We start from the raw sequence: 17134 nt of genomic DNA on the forward strand, positions 1-17134 counted from the left end.
TACTGACAAAGACCTGTGGCTTACAATAAACCGTTCTTGTCAAAGTATACTTTGTGTGCTGCATAAAATCACTTGTTATATATATATATATGTATATGTATATATACATATATAAAAATACAAAATAAGTGTTACTATTCTTTGAAATGATTTCTCTTTACTTTTATCAAATACTTTCATCTTGATGACTTAGTGTAATGTTTTGACTCTTTTTTAAAATGTAGGCTATTTTCTATTTTTCTCGTCCTATTTTAAGTCATTTGGCCATTTAATCATTTGACTGTTCTACAGTATTTGATGCAGGAGTGTTTATCCAGCAGATGCTTTGATTTGCCATGGGGAATTCTGAAACTAGGCCTCATTTCTCTACTAAATCTACTGTAGTGATTCCTTCCTCATTAATAATTTATATGATTTATGCAGGCATGGTGAGAAATCACTCAATCTAAATGCTTGATGCTCTGTCTTGTATCATAACAGGAAATTCTGGATGCTCTACAAAAAGCAGAGCCAAGGACAGACAATCTCAAGTCTCAGCTGAATGAACTTTGTCGATTTTCCAGAGACTTGAGTACATACAGTGGAAGAGTTTCAGGCTTGATTAAAGAATACAACTGGTGAGCACAGACCATGTGGTAGTCAGAATATTTTCACAGAAATTAGAAGCTACAGGTTTATTTATTTTAGGGTATGTTTTCAATAATATGCATTAAGTATTAAATATGTAAATGAGATAAGAATGTATTTGGGGAACTGTTGACTTGTGAAACATTATTTTGATTAATTTTTTCTTTTTTCTTCTTCCATTAAATTCTCAAAACACTTTTTCAGTCTTTGCTTGCAAGCATCAAAAGGCTGCCAGAATAAAGAACAGATTTTACAGCAAAGGTTTCGGAAAGCCTTTAGGGATTTCCAGCAGTGGATGGTTAATGCAAGAATCACTACTGCCAAATGTTTTGATATACCTCAAAATATTAGTGAAGTTTCAACAAGTCTTCAGAAAATTCAGGTAACAGTGCTATCAAGTCACTCTAATAATGGTGTTGAAGTGGATTAAAAATGTGACTCGGTGTTTGTATAAGTGCATTCCATATTCAAGTTTTGCTTAAGAAGCTCAAATTTCCACTAAATCCCTGCTTGAAATTATTGTGTAAGTGAAGATAAACTAATCCATTTATATGACTGCATGCTACTTTAATATATTAACAGGGATTGAGGAAATAATGAAAGCTCTTTCTATTTGACAAGTATTGTGCCTGAGCATTCTACATGGATTTTCTCATTTAATTTGCACAATAACCATAAGGTTAGTCTTCCTGGTATACACACAGTGTAAAGAATCTGAGTGAGGTCACAGAACTGATGGGTATGTAAAATACTCAGAGTTGCAGGTGTGTTTTCTGTTTTTTCATTTGGGTTTTGATTTCTTCAGCTAACTGAATCTTCATGGAGCTATTCCACACAGCACCTTCAAGTCTATCATTTTTAGGCACAGTTATGGAAATTACTGTTCATAGTTGGACTAGCTGTCCTGAGTGTAGTTATGAAGTATGAGTAGTTTTCAGCAATCATATGCACAGAGAAAATTATGTATAAGGGCTTATGCTTGGAGTTTCTCCACTGGGCGGGAGCAGGCTCTTCTACTGCCTTCCCAGGCCACAGCAGAGAGCTGGATCAGAAGAGGAGCAGCCAGGACTAGAACCGGTGCCCATATGGGATGCTGGTGCTTCAGGCCAGGGCTTTAACCTTCTGTACCACAGCACTGGCCTCCCTCACTTTGATTTAATTTAGAAATATGTGAGAAAAATATTTTAAAATAGAGAATTTTATCATGCCTGATTTTATTTTTCTTTATAGGAGTTTCTGTCAGAAAGTGAAAATGGACAACACAAACTGAACATGATGCTGTCTAAAGGAGAACTTTTGAGTACTCTTTTAACCAAAGAGAAAGCTGAAGGTATACAAGCCAAGGTTGCAGCTGCGAAAGAAGATTGGAAAAATTTTCATTCAAATCTCCACCAAAAGGAATCTACCCTAGAGGTACAATTTAGCCAGCGCCAGGAAAGTGTAGCACACTGTCTGTTTTTTTGTTACTTAGTTAAACCAGTTTCAGTGTATCCAAGGACCTTTTCCACTGACTTTGGTCATCCCTCTGAATATAAATGGACAACTAAATAACTGTGAGAAATAACTCGGCACTAGAATGTGGAAGTCACTGAGGAACTGCCAGCATTTGCATGCTAGGCATTATCATCACAGAATTGCCATGCCTTCTCCCAACACGATTTACTTTGAAGTCTAGCCCTTAACCCTTCAGTTGAAATGCCTCAGCTTTGGAAGCTGCTTTAGGAGAATGAACAGAAACATTCACACCTAAGGCTACAAAACTGCTGTGAATGATAAGTTATAATTTGTATAAATACCACATAGTAGGCATTTAGGAGTTAAATATACAAAGAGACAATGCTCATATAATTTCACCTTCCCCAGAGAATTTATTAACCATAAAATAATTACGGCCACGATGCATTGTTTCCTGACATCATCTATTTTTTCAACCTCTCTTCTCTTAGAGGACATTTTAGAGGCACGAGGAGCACCTTTACCTTTTCAAACAATCCTTCGTGGCATTTCATTGGTCCTTCATTTGATTAAGAACATTTAATGCAGAATGGAAAATATAATGGAGGACTGGTATCGAGAAGGAGGAATGTATCTCTCTTTAATTGTTTCTTAATTCAAGACTGTTGATCTGGCCCTTGTGTTGGTAGCTATTCTATTATGGAGGCGGCCTCCACTCAGCAGAGTGCCATCCGCTTCACAGTGCCTAGAAATTTACACTGGACCCTATAGAAGTCATTAGTGCAACGTGACCTAAGGTTTGACACATTAGCCATCAGATATATTATGCCTAACCCTGACTGCAAGACTTCCTAGTTCTAGAAATGTCCAAGAGGAAGTAGGTCAGGAATTGTCTGTGGTCTTAACCTGCCTCCTCGTGACAGGTACAACTCTTTTATTTGATCTCTGCCTCCTTCTTTCCTTCCTGTTTGGAACAGATACACAATAATGCTTACCAGGTGCCAGACATTATGGAAGGACTAAAAGTGGAGTAGTATTTTGTGTTGCCTCAGGAAGTGCGCCTTCTAGAGGAGAGATGGTGTAGGAAAATATGACTATAAAATAAGATAGGCATGTTCAACAGGTGACAGTCACTTGTTGAAGGATGTAACTATTTAGAAAAGTCAAGGAAGGTCTCCTGAGAGGAGACTTGTTAACTGAAACATGAAGCCCGAGCATCCTTTGAATTTGCCATGGCTCACTTAAGTTTCGGGTAGAAGACATTGAATGCACAGGGTCAGGAAGCCTTGAATGGCAACTGTGAACTGGGACTTTGAATAGTTTGACTTTAATGTGAGGTTTTTGCAAGAAAAGCAACAGAGATGAAGGAGCTGGAAATGATGATGAGGGCCAGAGAGTGAGATGTCTTGTGTTCTAAGCAGTATGACCTTAGTCCTCAACCAGGTTCCTTATTTGAAACCCAGACACAGTTTTCCCAAGGATGGAACTGAACCTGATGCTGAGGAAAGGAATTAACTCATTACACACATGGATGCTTTGCATACTAGGTCTTAGTTATCTTCCAGAACCTGACTGAGAAAGGCCAAGTGAGGAATCTGTAGGTTTTTACGCTGGAGATAATGTGCCAACTTGGTACCACAGAATAAATGGAAAATAATACATAGCTGGAATTCCAGAGAGAGCTTTTCATAATGATCCAGATGACAGAAACAGGGCCTGACTTAATAAAATACTAATAGGATATAGAAGTTACCTTTAAGGAAAAATACATCAAGATTTTGTAACTAACTAGATGAAGGCATAGGGATGAAGAGAACTTAAGTTTGAGTTCTCAGTTTCTAGTTTGGAAGATGGCAAAAACTGAGTTATAAATATGACAGAAAAAGTAGTTTCAGAGAAGGTAATAAAAATGTATTCACTTAATACACATCAAATTTTATGTGCATGCAAGATAACCAAGAGCCAAAGACCAAGAGCCTTAAGAGAGAGGACAGAGCTGCAGTAAGAGTGATGGTGACCGCTTAGCAGCACTGGGTACTGTTCTAGACTAATCCACATTTAATCTTAATGATCATTCTGTGATGTAGGAACTCACCTATTTGTATTTTGTACATGGAGAAATTAAGGCACAAAAAGGGTAAGAATCTGTCAAGATTTCACAGCTGGTAAGGGACGGAGATAAGTTCAAACCCAGGTACGCTGCCTCAAAGTATACAGGTATATATAATTCAAAAAATATGGGCTGTGAGGGTTTGCAGATGGCCATTGAAGTGATTGGGAAAAATAACTGAGAAACCTGTAGAATGAACATTTATTCGATTGCTTATATAGCCCTGGGCAAAGTACATGAGAATCTTCAGATTAAGAGGAGCTTTGGAAGTTAAAATAACACTCTCCTCATTCTTATCTTCCAGGCCCCTTGCTTAGGTTCTGTGACTGCACTCCATAGGAAAGGATTCCAGATGACCTCTGGCTGAGCCCCCAAAACTCTGTTTCTCAAAGCACTTTGCAGATCTGAATTCCCAATCACAATTGCCCCAGTTTGCAGTTTGGTGATTCCAAGAAACTTCAGTAACAAGATGGAAACACTTTGCATTTATAAATTTCTTTATTCAATAAACATTCATTGAACATCTTCCATTTGCCAAGGACTATTCTAGGCTTTGAGGATGCATTGTACAGTAAACCAGGACAAAAAGTCCTGTCCTTATGAGGCATTTTTTTTTTTATCATACTCCAGGAATTACCTTGGTATCTGACATTTGTGAGATGCTTTTAACTTTCCACAGCATTTCTGTAGCTCACAGGTCTCCCGCCAAGGTAAATGTGAAGACATGGTTATGCCCATATCCTAGTTTTCCTGGGCAGGACACAGATGAAAGCTTGAGCCATTCTACTACAGGATCCATTAACGGTTGACCCTCTGATTTTTCTGCCAACCATTTTTATTCACAAAACTACCTAAAGTGCTGTTAAATTTTAAATCCTTTAGTTGATTCACATAATAAAATAAATAACAAAATCAGATTTGATGTAGACAATTTTGCTAAGGTGAAATGATACCATATAAAACTTTATCCATTATATTTCACAGCTAGTAGTACCTACACAATGTCTTTGAAATGATTTATGGCCTTCTCATGTAATAAGCATGCACTGCTGATATTCTTTTATTTCAAAATAAACTATTTAAACATAATAAGCATGTAAACTACTTCCTGTCCCAATCACTAATCAAATCAACAAAATGCTTCCTAACATTGATTTATATTCTTACATCGTATTGCGGTGTGACTCAAGAAGTATAAGTCATACACCCTTCTCTTCACTGAGTTTATAATCTAGTTGTAGTGACACAGATTGCGTGCATCAAATGAAAATTAACAAACCAAGGAAAGAAAAAAAAGTTCACAATCCAACCCAATGTATCATTAAGTCTGTAGCCACTGCTTTGAACAGCAGATCTAGGAGTTGAGAAATGGGTTTGATGTTGGAAATGGGCTGGGGAGTTAGAGGAAAATTTGCTTAAAAAAAGGCATAAAAAGTTCATAGAGGCCGGCACTGCGGCTCACTAGGCTAATCCTCCGCCTAGCGGCGCCGGCACACCAGGTTCTAGTCCCGGTCGGGGCGCCGGATTCTGTCCCGGTTGCCCCTCTTCCAGGCCAGCTCTCTGCTGTGACCAGGGAGTGCAGTGGAGGATGGCCCAGGTGCTTGGGCCCTGCACCCCATGGGAGACCAGGAAAAGCACCTGGCTCCTGCCATCGGATCAGCGCGGTGCGCCAGCCGCAGCGCGCCGGCCGCGGCGGCCATTGGAGGGTGAACCAACGGCAAAAGGAAGACCTTTCTCTCTCTCTCTCTCTCTCTCTCACTGTCCACTCTGCCTGTCAAAAAAAAAAAAAAGTTCATAGAGACTGTTCAAAAATGATACAGGTACCAAGGTAAAAGACGGAATGTCCCAAACATTGGGAAATGAGAGGGACAGGGAGGGAAGCCGTGTGGCTACCTTTGGATGGGCTTTGAATGCCAAGCAAGAGACTCCAGACTCACTATTAAATTTGTTTTGTCCCTGGCACTGTCTAAATCTTCCCAGAATCTAAAGGTCCAAATGAAGGACTTTGAAGTGAGTGCTGAGCCTGTGCAGAACTGGCTCAGCAAAACTGAGAAGGTGGTGCATGAAAGCAGCAATCGTCTCTACGACCTGCCGGCAAAGAGGAGGGAACAGCAGAAGCTCCAGGTAAGCAGCCCCGTGGGCTGACTGAGCATACCTTTGCCCATCCTCTGTAGGACCGCCCTGCTGCAGGTGCAGACATGTGTGCTGGCGTCGGGATACGCAGCCCTGAGATGTGGTGTGCCCCTCCTTATGTCTGATGGATTCTGTGTTTTCTGACTTTCTTCTGAGGAGTGACTTTTTTTTTTTCCATCCTGTAATGCTCCAGTGTATGTAGCCTGGAATAATCATGCCTCCGGGGACACGGACTGCTTGCCAGTGTTTATTTCTGTGTTCTTTGAGCCAGTGCTTTGTCTGCAATGTGCTTCCCCCAGCCTCTGAATGGTAACTCGCTTGTGCTTTTCAGTCTGTCCTTGAGGAAATACACTGCTACGAGCCTCAGCTCCACAGGCTGAAAGAGAAAGCTCAACAGCTGTGGGAGGGACAAGCTGCCAGCAGGAGCTTTGTGCACAGAGTGTCGCAGCTGTCTTCTCAGTATCTCGCTCTGAGCAATTTAACCAAGGTAACGCGCCTGGCATATGCTGTGTGTGTGTGTGATTTTGATGTTGCAAAACTGACATGGAGGTAGGTGGTGCTGGGAGTCCGTCCTGAACCCCCACAGTGTGTTGTCTACAGTAAGCCCTGCAAGTGCTGTGTCTCCAACCTTGCAGTCCAAGGTGACCATTTATGCGGCATCATCTCCACGTGTTTCTCTGAAAAGAACCAGGGAAGTTTCAAAGACCAAAGAGATTTCCCATCTCTATTGCACAAAATATTCCTTTGAGTACTCAATTAGAAGTTCCCTGGGACTTTGATTTTTAAAGATTTGAAGCATAAACACAAAGCAAAATTCAGAGTTTTTATTCTAGAGAATCTTAGAGTCAATTACCCTAGGAAAACATAAATTCAGTTTGAATCTTCATGGTCCAAATATAGTGAGTTTGGGGGTGATTTTAAAAATCTATCTAAATACCTTACATTCATGGTAGTCAGGTGTGTGTTGATTGAGAGTTTCAGTGCAGATTGCCAAGCAGAGCTCACAATTAGCAGATTTATATGACTGATTAAATCCCTTCACACAGCTTAGGAAAAAGTGGGGTCCCACCTTGATCTCATTCAAATCAGTCAGCTGCTGTAATGTAGACACACCTTGACCTGGATGGCACAGGCCTATTGGGTTGTAGGTGGCTTTTAACATTTGTTTCCTATGTATTCTTAATTTCATGTTAGGGTATATGCAACTCATTGTATTTGCATGTTTTCTTCCATTTGGCCTCACCTACTCTAGTGTGGACTCACTTCTGGTCTGCTAATTCGAGTCTTCAATGAAACATCTTTGAGACTGTCATGCTAGTATAGGACTTGGGAGTAAATAGCCTCTTCACACCCAAGCTAATTCTAGGAATAAGTTATTTCTTCCTGTATTTAGAAAATTCTGGCACATAGCTAAAATTGGAATGGATAAAGGAGTTCTATTTCTTTGTATTTAGATACCAAAAAGTAATAAATACAGTATTTGAATGCTTTAAGAGATATGGACTTTGTAAACTAAAAGAACTAGAATGTACTTTGACTAATCCTCCAAATGAGGAATTAGGATGAAATTTTATTGGTATACAAAGAAATCATGATTCATATAAATAAGTTCAGGAATAATAAATAAAGTTTTCTGTTTTCTGATCCAGTGATTGTGGTACCTTTAGAAGGCTATTTCTCGTATCTCAGAGTTTCTACAGACCAGGATATGACTGATCACAGTTACAATAAACAGTTACATTTTTAGTTTAATTTTATATACAGAGGACCAACTCTATGTTAAGTACAGATTTAACAGTTTGCATACACACACAACATATAGAGTACAGTTTGAGAACAAGTTTTGCAGTTAATTCTCATAGTACAGCTCATTAAGGACAGAGGTCCTACACGGGGAGTAACTGCACAGTGACTTCTGTTGTTCCTTTAACAATTAAAACTCCTATTTATGATGTCAGTGATCACCTGAGGCTCTTGCCATGAGATTTCAAGGCTATGGAAGCCTTTTGTGACCACAGACTCCATCAGTATTTGGATACGGCCATAATCAAAGTGGAAGTTCTCTCCTCCCTTCAGAGAAGAGTACATCCTTCTTTGATGGCCCCTTCTTTCCACTGAGGTGTCACAGAGACCCTTCGTGTAGGATATATTTTGCCACAGAGTCTTGGCTTTCCATGCCTGAAAAGCTCTCACAGGCCTTTCATCCAGACCATAATGAAGGAGGGGATAGGAGAGAGAGTAGGAGGTGGGATGGGAGTCGGGTGGGAAGGTGGGTATGGGGGAAAGGACCACTATATTCCTAAAGTTGTACCTGTGAAAGATGCATTCATTAAAGCTTTAAAAGAATAAACAGTTACAATGTGATTAGCTTTCGAGGGTGAGGTCTCTGGGAAAGCAACAGCTAGAAAACCATGTCTGTCCTTTCAGGAGAAAGTGTCGAGGCTGGACAGAATTGTCACAGAGCACAATCAGTTCTCTCTCGGGATTAAAGACTTGCAGGACTGGATGACGGATGCAGTTCACATGCTGGATTCCTATTGCCACCCCACATCTGACAAAAGCGTGCTGGACAGCAGGATGCTCAAGCTTGAGGTGTGTACTTTATTTATTTATTTATTTATTTATTTATTTATTTTTGACAGGCAGAGTGGACAGTGAGAGAGAGAGACAGAGAGAAAGGTCTTCCTTTTGCCATTGGTTCACCCTCCAATGGCCGCTGCGGCGGCCAGCGCACCGTGCTGATCCGATGGCAGGAGCCAGGTGCTTCTCCAGGTCTCCCATGGGGTGCAGGGCCCAAGCACTTGGGCCATCCTCCACTGCACTCCCTGGCCACAGCAGAGGGCTGGCCTGGAAGAGGGGCAACCGGGACAGAATCCGGCGCCCCGACCGGGACTAGAACCCGGTGTGCCGGCGCCGCAGGCGGAGGATTAGCCCAGTGAGCCGCGGCGCTGGCCGAGGTGTGTACTTTTAAAGAGAAATATCTCTAACAAGCTGTGTCTCCTCCCGGCATGATGACGTCACACCCTCTCCATGAGAATCTTAGAATGCTTTGAGGATGTGACCCTGTTTATGTAGTGGGGCATGCCCAAGCAGTCCCAAGTCACTCATTCCTGGACACAGCCACCCGTAAATGCTGTATATAACATAAAATGAAACCCAAATGTGCTTGCTTCCTTGATAGTCATTTAAGAGGTTACCTTCCAATTATATCACAGAGCCTTTATTTTGAGAAAATACAATGAAATATTTTGTAGGGCAATACATTTCAAATTCTATTCAACTCACTTGCCTGCCTGTATTATTCAGTCAATTCTTTTCCCATCCCAAGATACTAGTTCTACTTTATGTTTGTGATGAAAATAATAAATCTGCACTCATTTGTATACTGGGTGCCTTCTAGGAGACTGGCACTTTTCCTTGACATCAAGAGATCAAATGTGAGTAAAATGTGACCTTTGTCCTCAAGGATTTTATTGTCTGAGACTGGAGGTTGAAATACAGAAGACAAAAAACAGGGTTGTTACAGATACAGACAGGAGTGGAATTGTGTGGGCTGGGTGGGGTTGAAAGTTGGATCAGGTTTCTTAGGAAGTCTGATACTAACCCAAGTTTTAGGAATGAGGGACGGGGATAGGTGTGTGGTTGCAGCAGTTCAGTCACTGCCTGGGATGCCATTATTGCACACTGGAGTGCTTGGGTTCAGTTATGGGCTCCTGCTTCCAACTTCCTGCTGTAGTACACCCTGGAGGCAGCAGGTGATGGCCCAAGTGATTTGGTCCTACCGTTCATGTGGGAGATCCAGATTAAGTTCCAGGCTCCTGTGGTTTCAGCCTGGTCCAGCTGTGGCTGTTGCAGGCCCAAGTGAACCAGCAGATGGACAATCTCTTGGTATGTCTATATCTCTGACTTTCAAATAAAATAAAAATAATAATATAATGTAATAATAATAATAAATGATGATGGAGGAGCTTATCACAGCAAAAGATAACTAGGTGGAAATTTGAGAATTATTCCAGAGAAAAACAGCATGGTGAGTGATTGCTAGTGGTACTACTGGTTTTGTAACTTTGAATTAAAACATTAAAAGAGTGGTGCTTGTGGAGAACTTGGAACATGTAATACATTTCTAGACCTCTGTAATTCTGGAGACCTTAACATTTATAACCTCTTCATCTGATGACCTTGCAGAATTCATGAATTCTGTAGCTTATAATTCCTTTATCAAAACCAGTAAACTTCTATGGAAGGAAGAGATTATTCAGAGAAAACTGCAAATCTGGAAAGCCAAGGTCACTTACAGACCAGTGGGTGGGGCTGGCTGTGTGCAGCAGGTTAAGCCATCATTTGCAGTGCCCCTGTATCTAGAACTGTTCAAGTCCAGACTGCCGCACTTCCAATCCAGCTTCCTTTTCATGCACCTGAGAAAGCAGCAGAAGATGACCCAAGTCCTTGGGCCACTGCCACCCACATGGGACCCTAATAGAGTTCCTGACTCCTGACTTCAGCCTGGCCCAGCCCTGGCTGTTGTGGCCATTTGGGAAGTGAACTAACAGATGGATGATATCTCTATGCCAGTATCTTCCTCTGTCTCTGTCACTCTGACTTTTAAATAAATAAAATAAATCTTTAGAAAAATACCAGCATGTGACTGGTTGCTAGTACTCACCTGCAAGCTGCTTATTCGCCCACCATCTCAGCACCTGGGGGCTTCCTAGCTCAACAAAGTTGCATATTATTCTACCACCTTCAAGAGCTCTACAATATTTGAATTGAGAAATGTTAAGCATACAAATAGCCAAGGGTTTCTGCATTTGCTTTTACAGGCTTTATTATCAGTGAAGCAGGAAAAAGAGATTCAGATGAAAATGATAGTGGCCAGGGGAGAATACGTCCTGCAGAATACCTCCCCAGAAGGCGTGCCTGCAGTTCAGCTGCAGCTGCAGAGTGTAAAGGACATGTGGGCGTCGCTCTTGTCTGCAGCCATTCGTTGCAAAAGGTAAGAGAAACTGCAGCCCCGCACTGCAAGTCATGTCCTAAAAAATCGGTATAATCTGAGGGGTCCTCCAAATGTTCATGCAAATGTACCTTTAAAAAATTTTTCATGGGGCTGGCGCCATGACTCACTAGGCTAATCCTCTGCCTGCAGCGCTGGCACACTGCGTTCTAGTCCCGGTCGGGGTGCCGGATTCTGTCCTGGTTGTCCGGGAGTGCAGTGGAGGATGGCCCAGGTCCTTGGGCCCTGCACCCGCATGGGAGACCAGGAGAAGCTCCTGGCTCCTGGCTTTGGATCGACGCAGCGCACCGGCTGCAGCGGCCACTTGGGGGGTGAACCAACGGAAAAAGGAAGATCTTTCTCTTTGTCTCTCTCTCTCTCACTGTGTAACTCTGCCTGTCAAAAAAAAAAAAAAAAAAAAAAAAGAAAAAAGAAAAGAAAAGAAAAGAAAAATTATTCATGGGTTTCCATTTGTTGCATCAGAATGTCTTTTAATGACTTTTTTTCCTGAAGTCTATGAAGTCCCCTCATACTTCAGCAACAGACTAGTCATGTAGTTGGTTTGATCATTCTTTTCTCATTCTCTCTCTCTTCTTACTAGAATAAAAAAAAAAAAAGCAGACAAGTGTATTTATACTTATGTTGACCTGCAATTGTATGCAGATCATCCTAATGTTAAAAAAAAAGTCTATTTTAGGAGAGAACATTTAGCCTAGCAGTTAAGACACCACATTCCACGTTGCAGTGCTTGGATTCAGTTATCAGCTCCAGCTCCTGACTCTGGCTTCTTGCTAATGCAGCCTTTGGGAGGCGATGATAAAAGCTCAAGGAGTTGGGTGCTTGCCATCTACATGATGGTCCTGGATTGAGTTCACAGCTCCTGCTCCATCTCCAGATCTGGCCCTACCCCAGCCATGGCAGGCATTTGGGGAGTGGGCCAGCAGATGAAAGATCTCTCTGTATCCCTCTGTCTGCCATCTGTTTATGTGTGTGTCTGTTTCTCCTTTTTTCTCTGCCTGTCAATAAATAAATAAAATTTTAAGTAATAAGAATATATTTAAATACATATTAAAATATATTTCAAATAACTAAAATGCATAGTTTGTAGCTCATACAGAAAGATAAAGAAAGGTTTTATACTATATATAATCAATATTAAATATAAATATTATAAAATATTAAATATAAATAGAATATTAAATATGTTACTTATACTATAAATATATGATCAAGTAGTTTATTGGGAAATGGCCCCAGCAAATACTAAGAAGCTGATAAAGGACTGGCATGTTTTAAATAAACCCAGTGAGAGGAGAGGGCAATCCGGGCTTCCTCCTGGGCGAGACCATCCCCCCTACTCCTCACTTCCATCGCCCCCAGGCTGAGATTACACTGGTAAGAGAGGATGTACTCAGGCCCAGAGACCCAGGAGCTGGCCATTAGACTCTGGCTGGCCATATGCTGCTGGTGTCTGTGTTTGCGACACTGACAATGACTGCTGCAAAAGAACTCAAATCAAAGTGATAAAATTAGGTATAAATCATGAATGGCATTAAAAATGCAGTGAGGGTTGAGATAGGGACTTGAAGAAGTTATTTGTAAGACAAATAATTGAGTTTTAATATTTAGACCAATTCAGGAAATGTTTGTTTTTTTTTCCATTGTGATTTTCTGATTTTCAGTTTTCACGAAAGGTGGGTACTGCATTTATTCTTTCTTGGGTATTCCTTCCTTCCTTTAGTAATTTCCTTTTTTTCTCTTGCTCTGAGTGTCCTGGCCAGCTTGGCAGAGTTGGGTGTTGCCTCTCTCTGCCTGCCCTGAGTTTGGGCTTCAGAGAAAACCCACCCAGGATCCTCCCGGGTTCACCTTCCAACCTCCTCCATACCTCCCAGTGTGTTCCCTGCTCACTGCCTCTTGGGTTTGTGTCCAGGCCCACTTTTCTACATGTTGACATGGATTTCACTCCCCCTTGCTTTCCAACTCTCCTTGGCAGAGTCTTAGGCTTGGATATGATGACCCCAGGCCAGCCGCCCTCTGCGAAGCCTGCCCCTTTCCTGATCTCTGGAATCCCTGTTAGTTGGATTGGGGGAGAGCAGACGCAGTGAAAAATAATTGGACTCGCAGAGATTTTCAGTATTGATGATTCTCCTTTCAAATCCCTCCAGTCAACTTGAAGGAGCACTTTCTAAATGGACAAGTTATCAGGATGACGTGCGACAGTTTTCCAGTTGGATGGACAGCGTGGAAGCCAGCCTAAATGAATCCGAAAGGCAGTATACTGAGCTGCAGGAGAAAGCAACTGCTCTTGGAAAAGCCAAGGTTAGAGATGGATTTCAGATTCCATTTGATCTCCTACAGGCTGCTTTGGAATGTCCCTTCAGACAAACTGGGATGTCCTGTATGCACGGATGCACATGCAAGCCAATTTTATTGTGAGCCTGAACTGTAATTTCTAATGGTTCTTAAAGTGGACTTTGTCCTTATGTTTATTTATTAACAGAAAATTTCTGTTCCAGGAAAACCAAGCATATCCATGTTTTATTTTTTTAAATTTCTTTTAAAGATTTATTTATTTACTTGAGAGGCAGAGTTACAGAGGGAGAGGCAGAGAGAGGGGTCTTTCATCCACTGGTTCACTCCCCAGATGGCTGCTATGGCCAGAGCTGAGCCAATCCGAAGCCAAGAGCTTCTTCCAGGTCTCCCACATGGGTGCAGGAACCCAAGCACTTGGCCCATCTTGTACTGCTTTCCCAGGCCATAGCAGAGAGCTGCATCAGAAATGGAGCAGCCGGGACTCAAACCAGCGCCCTTATGGGATTCTGGCACCGTAGGCGGAGGTTTAGCCCACTACGCCACAGTAGTGGCCCCAGATCCATGTTTTATGATAGAGACCATTTAAAAGGTAACAACTTGTAGGATCTTCAGCCTGCTCATCATTAGGAAAAAATGCTTTCTTTGTACCACATTCTTTGGTATTACTACTTCTTTGTGTTTTCCCCAATGCTGTATCAGTACAGTATGAGATAAAATTTTTAAATAATATTAAAGATGTGTTCTTAATTTTTTTTTGATAAATAATAGTACTGGAACATAAAATCTTGGAGTCCTTTGACTTCTAGCTACACCTTTACTCCAGGGCGTGCTCACCAGTTGCCTGTTATATCTCTACCTTGTCATGTCCTAAACAGAAACCCTCAAAGCTTTTAGATTCTCAATTTCCATCCCTGTTAATCACCCCATGCTGACTGTACAAAATTGGAAACTGCAAAATCCCCACATCCTCCTTTCTCATCCCCACATCCTCCTTTCTCATCCCCACCTACTTCGTATCTACTTCGTAGATACCCCTGATCCATCCACTTCGTTTAAACTGGAAGACTCCTAGTTTCTCACCTTCTTGCTTACCTCCATCCACTGCTATCTTCGTATAAAGGTGAATATCTCACTTCCCTGCTAAGGAGCCTCTGTTGACTTCTCACTGGCTATTGTGTAATATCAACACCCCTCGCCTGATTTGTAAAAATGTTAATAAGCTTCTCTGCCATCCTCATCTCCTTCCCTGTCTCACCCTCTCCCTCTACATGTTCCAGCCGTACCAAATCTCAAACTGTTTCCTGAAAGTGTTATGGTCTCCAACCTCTCCTGTCTTTGCAGCATGTCTTCCCTTTCTTTAAAAAAAATATTTATTTGTTTATTTGAAAGTCAGAGTTACAGAGAGAAGGAGAGGCAGAGAGAGAGAAAGAGAGAGAGAGGTCTTCCATCTGCTGGTTCATTCCCCAAATGGCTGCAACGGCCAGAGCTGTGCCAATCTGAAGCCAGGAGCTTCTTTCCAGTTTCCCACGTGGGTGCAGGGGCCCAAGGACTTGGGCCATCTTCTACTGCTTCCCCAGGCCACAGCAGAGAGCTGGACCAGAAGTGGAGCAGCCAGGTCTCGAACCAGCCCCCATATGGATTGCAGGCGCTGCAGGTGGTGGCTGTACGCGCTAGCCTCAGTGCCAGCCCCAGCATGTCTTCCTTTTGCTAGAATGTGCTTGTTCTGTCTTCTACCTGGGAAGCGCTATTCACCTTACTGAGTTGTTTTAGAAGTTATTTTTTTTTATGATACTACCACCGCAATGATCCTGGGCTTTATAGGAAAATGTTTACATGTCCCTCTCCTTAGTGAAGAAATGCTTAGTTTTCTTTCCATCCTAAGCACTTGTCTTTCTGAAACAGAGCAAATGCTGAGTAATGGATATTTGAATGACTTCATGGTCTTATGTGGTCTATGACAAGTCACTTAATATTTCTGCATCTTATTTATGCATCTATATATTAATAGGATTATCTACTTTGTAATTATCCACATTTACTATGTGTTACACTAATTAATTGCCCAATTGGTTAGATTATTCATCTATTCAATCAATATTTATTGAAAAATTTTCCATGCAGGCAATGCATCCATTCTAGGTGAATGAACAGGCAAGGTTGTGTTCTGGTTGGAATATTTACACTCAATAAGTGCATGAATAAAAAAACAGTTATAACTGATAAGCACTATGAAGAAACAAGTGGCATGGTGAGACAGGAGTTTGGAACAGGCTGAAATAATGGCTTTGGGCTAGCTAGGAGGACACAAAACACCCCTCTAACAATAAGCAGGTGGACTACATCCTACAGTACGTAAAACAGAGAAATTAGTTGAGAAAAGATCATTCTAGATTGAATAAACAACATGTACACAGGCCCCAGCAAGGAAAACACCTGATGCGCTAGGGCATTGAAAGAAATGTGGAAAGCTGTTAGAGCAGAAAATAAATTGGCAGATTCTGCTGGTTGAGAGAGGTGGCAGGGACCTGATCACACATCATCCTATTGGCTACCATGAGGATTTTTCATTTTATCTTGACAGCATTGAGAAGACAGGTGATGCTTTACACTGGGAAGTGACATGATTCCATTTTCAGTTGTCATACATTTTGTCATGTAAGCTGCTGTATGGAGTTTGGAAAAAGGATGGGGCAAGAATTAGTAGCTAGGACCTTACTAGGAGACTACTGCAGAAGCCCAAAGGAGAGATGAAGGCTTCATGGGCAAGGGAGTTTGCAGGATGCATGACAAATATCATGATATTGTGGTGTAGAACTAATGAGATTTCATTTGACAGACAGCAAGGGACAACTCTGGCATACATGCAGATTTCTGAATTGTCTACATGGTGGGGAGTGGAGCCATTTACTGTCTGAGCAACACCTGAAGTAGATAATTGTTTGGTGGGGTCCAAGGCAGAATGACAACTGGCCATAGATCAAGAACACATTTCTGGACATAGTAAGTTTGAGATAGCAGAATAGAAATATCAAGTAGTCAATTGGAAGTTAGTGTCTCAGAGACAGGTCTGGGCCAAATATTGAATGCCTGCAAGTACACATTCATATGTTTGAACATGTATCTATATTAAAAAGCTAAGTATATGGATGCGTATATGGATACACTGAGGTTGTTTGTCAACTGTATAGATAAAATATCTGAATTTTAGTAGTACTGACAGATGCATAGGAAACTCATTTTTTCAACATTTTTTCCAGTTGTTGAATGAAGAAGTGTTGAGCCACAGCAGCCTGCTGGAGACCATTGAAGTCAAAGGGGCTGGCATGACGGAGCACTATGTCACCCAGTTAGAACTCCAGGATCTCCAGGAACGGTACAGCACAATCAGAGAGAAGGCCAAGGTATGACTCAGCAGGTTCCTCTTAGATGCCCCCAAATTAGAGTGTTTGGAATAATGCTCATTTATTTTTGAGACTGGCAAGCTTATGAAGGCAGAACTACAG

General features: G+C 41.6%; 1 protein-coding gene across 11 annotated transcripts in view; it reads left to right on the forward strand.

Annotated features, from left to right (window-relative positions):
- Positions 1-17134, forward strand: part of SYNE1 (spectrin repeat containing nuclear envelope protein 1) — a 551459-nt gene that overhangs the window by 304806 nt on the left and 229519 nt on the right. For all 11 annotated transcript variants that reach the window (XM_089332568.1, XM_070073379.2, XM_070073388.2 and 8 more), the window contains 9 exons: positions 481-617; positions 832-1009; positions 1858-2040; positions 6173-6316; positions 6657-6812; positions 8753-8917; positions 11149-11321; positions 13484-13637; positions 16889-17032. In XM_089332568.1, the coding sequence (XP_089188694.1) occupies positions 481-617; positions 832-1009; positions 1858-2040; positions 6173-6316; positions 6657-6812; positions 8753-8917; positions 11149-11321; positions 13484-13637; positions 16889-17032 (1434 nt within the window). The remainder of the gene's footprint in view (positions 1-480; positions 618-831; positions 1010-1857; positions 2041-6172; positions 6317-6656; positions 6813-8752; positions 8918-11148; positions 11322-13483; positions 13638-16888; positions 17033-17134) is intronic.

The sequence above is a fragment of the Oryctolagus cuniculus genome, chromosome 5, assembly GCF_051225735.1.
Source record: "Oryctolagus cuniculus isolate XC-2025 breed Fujian yellow rabbit chromosome 5, ASM5122573v1, whole genome shotgun sequence".
Classification (NCBI taxonomy): Eukaryota; Metazoa; Chordata; class Mammalia; order Lagomorpha; family Leporidae; genus Oryctolagus; species Oryctolagus cuniculus.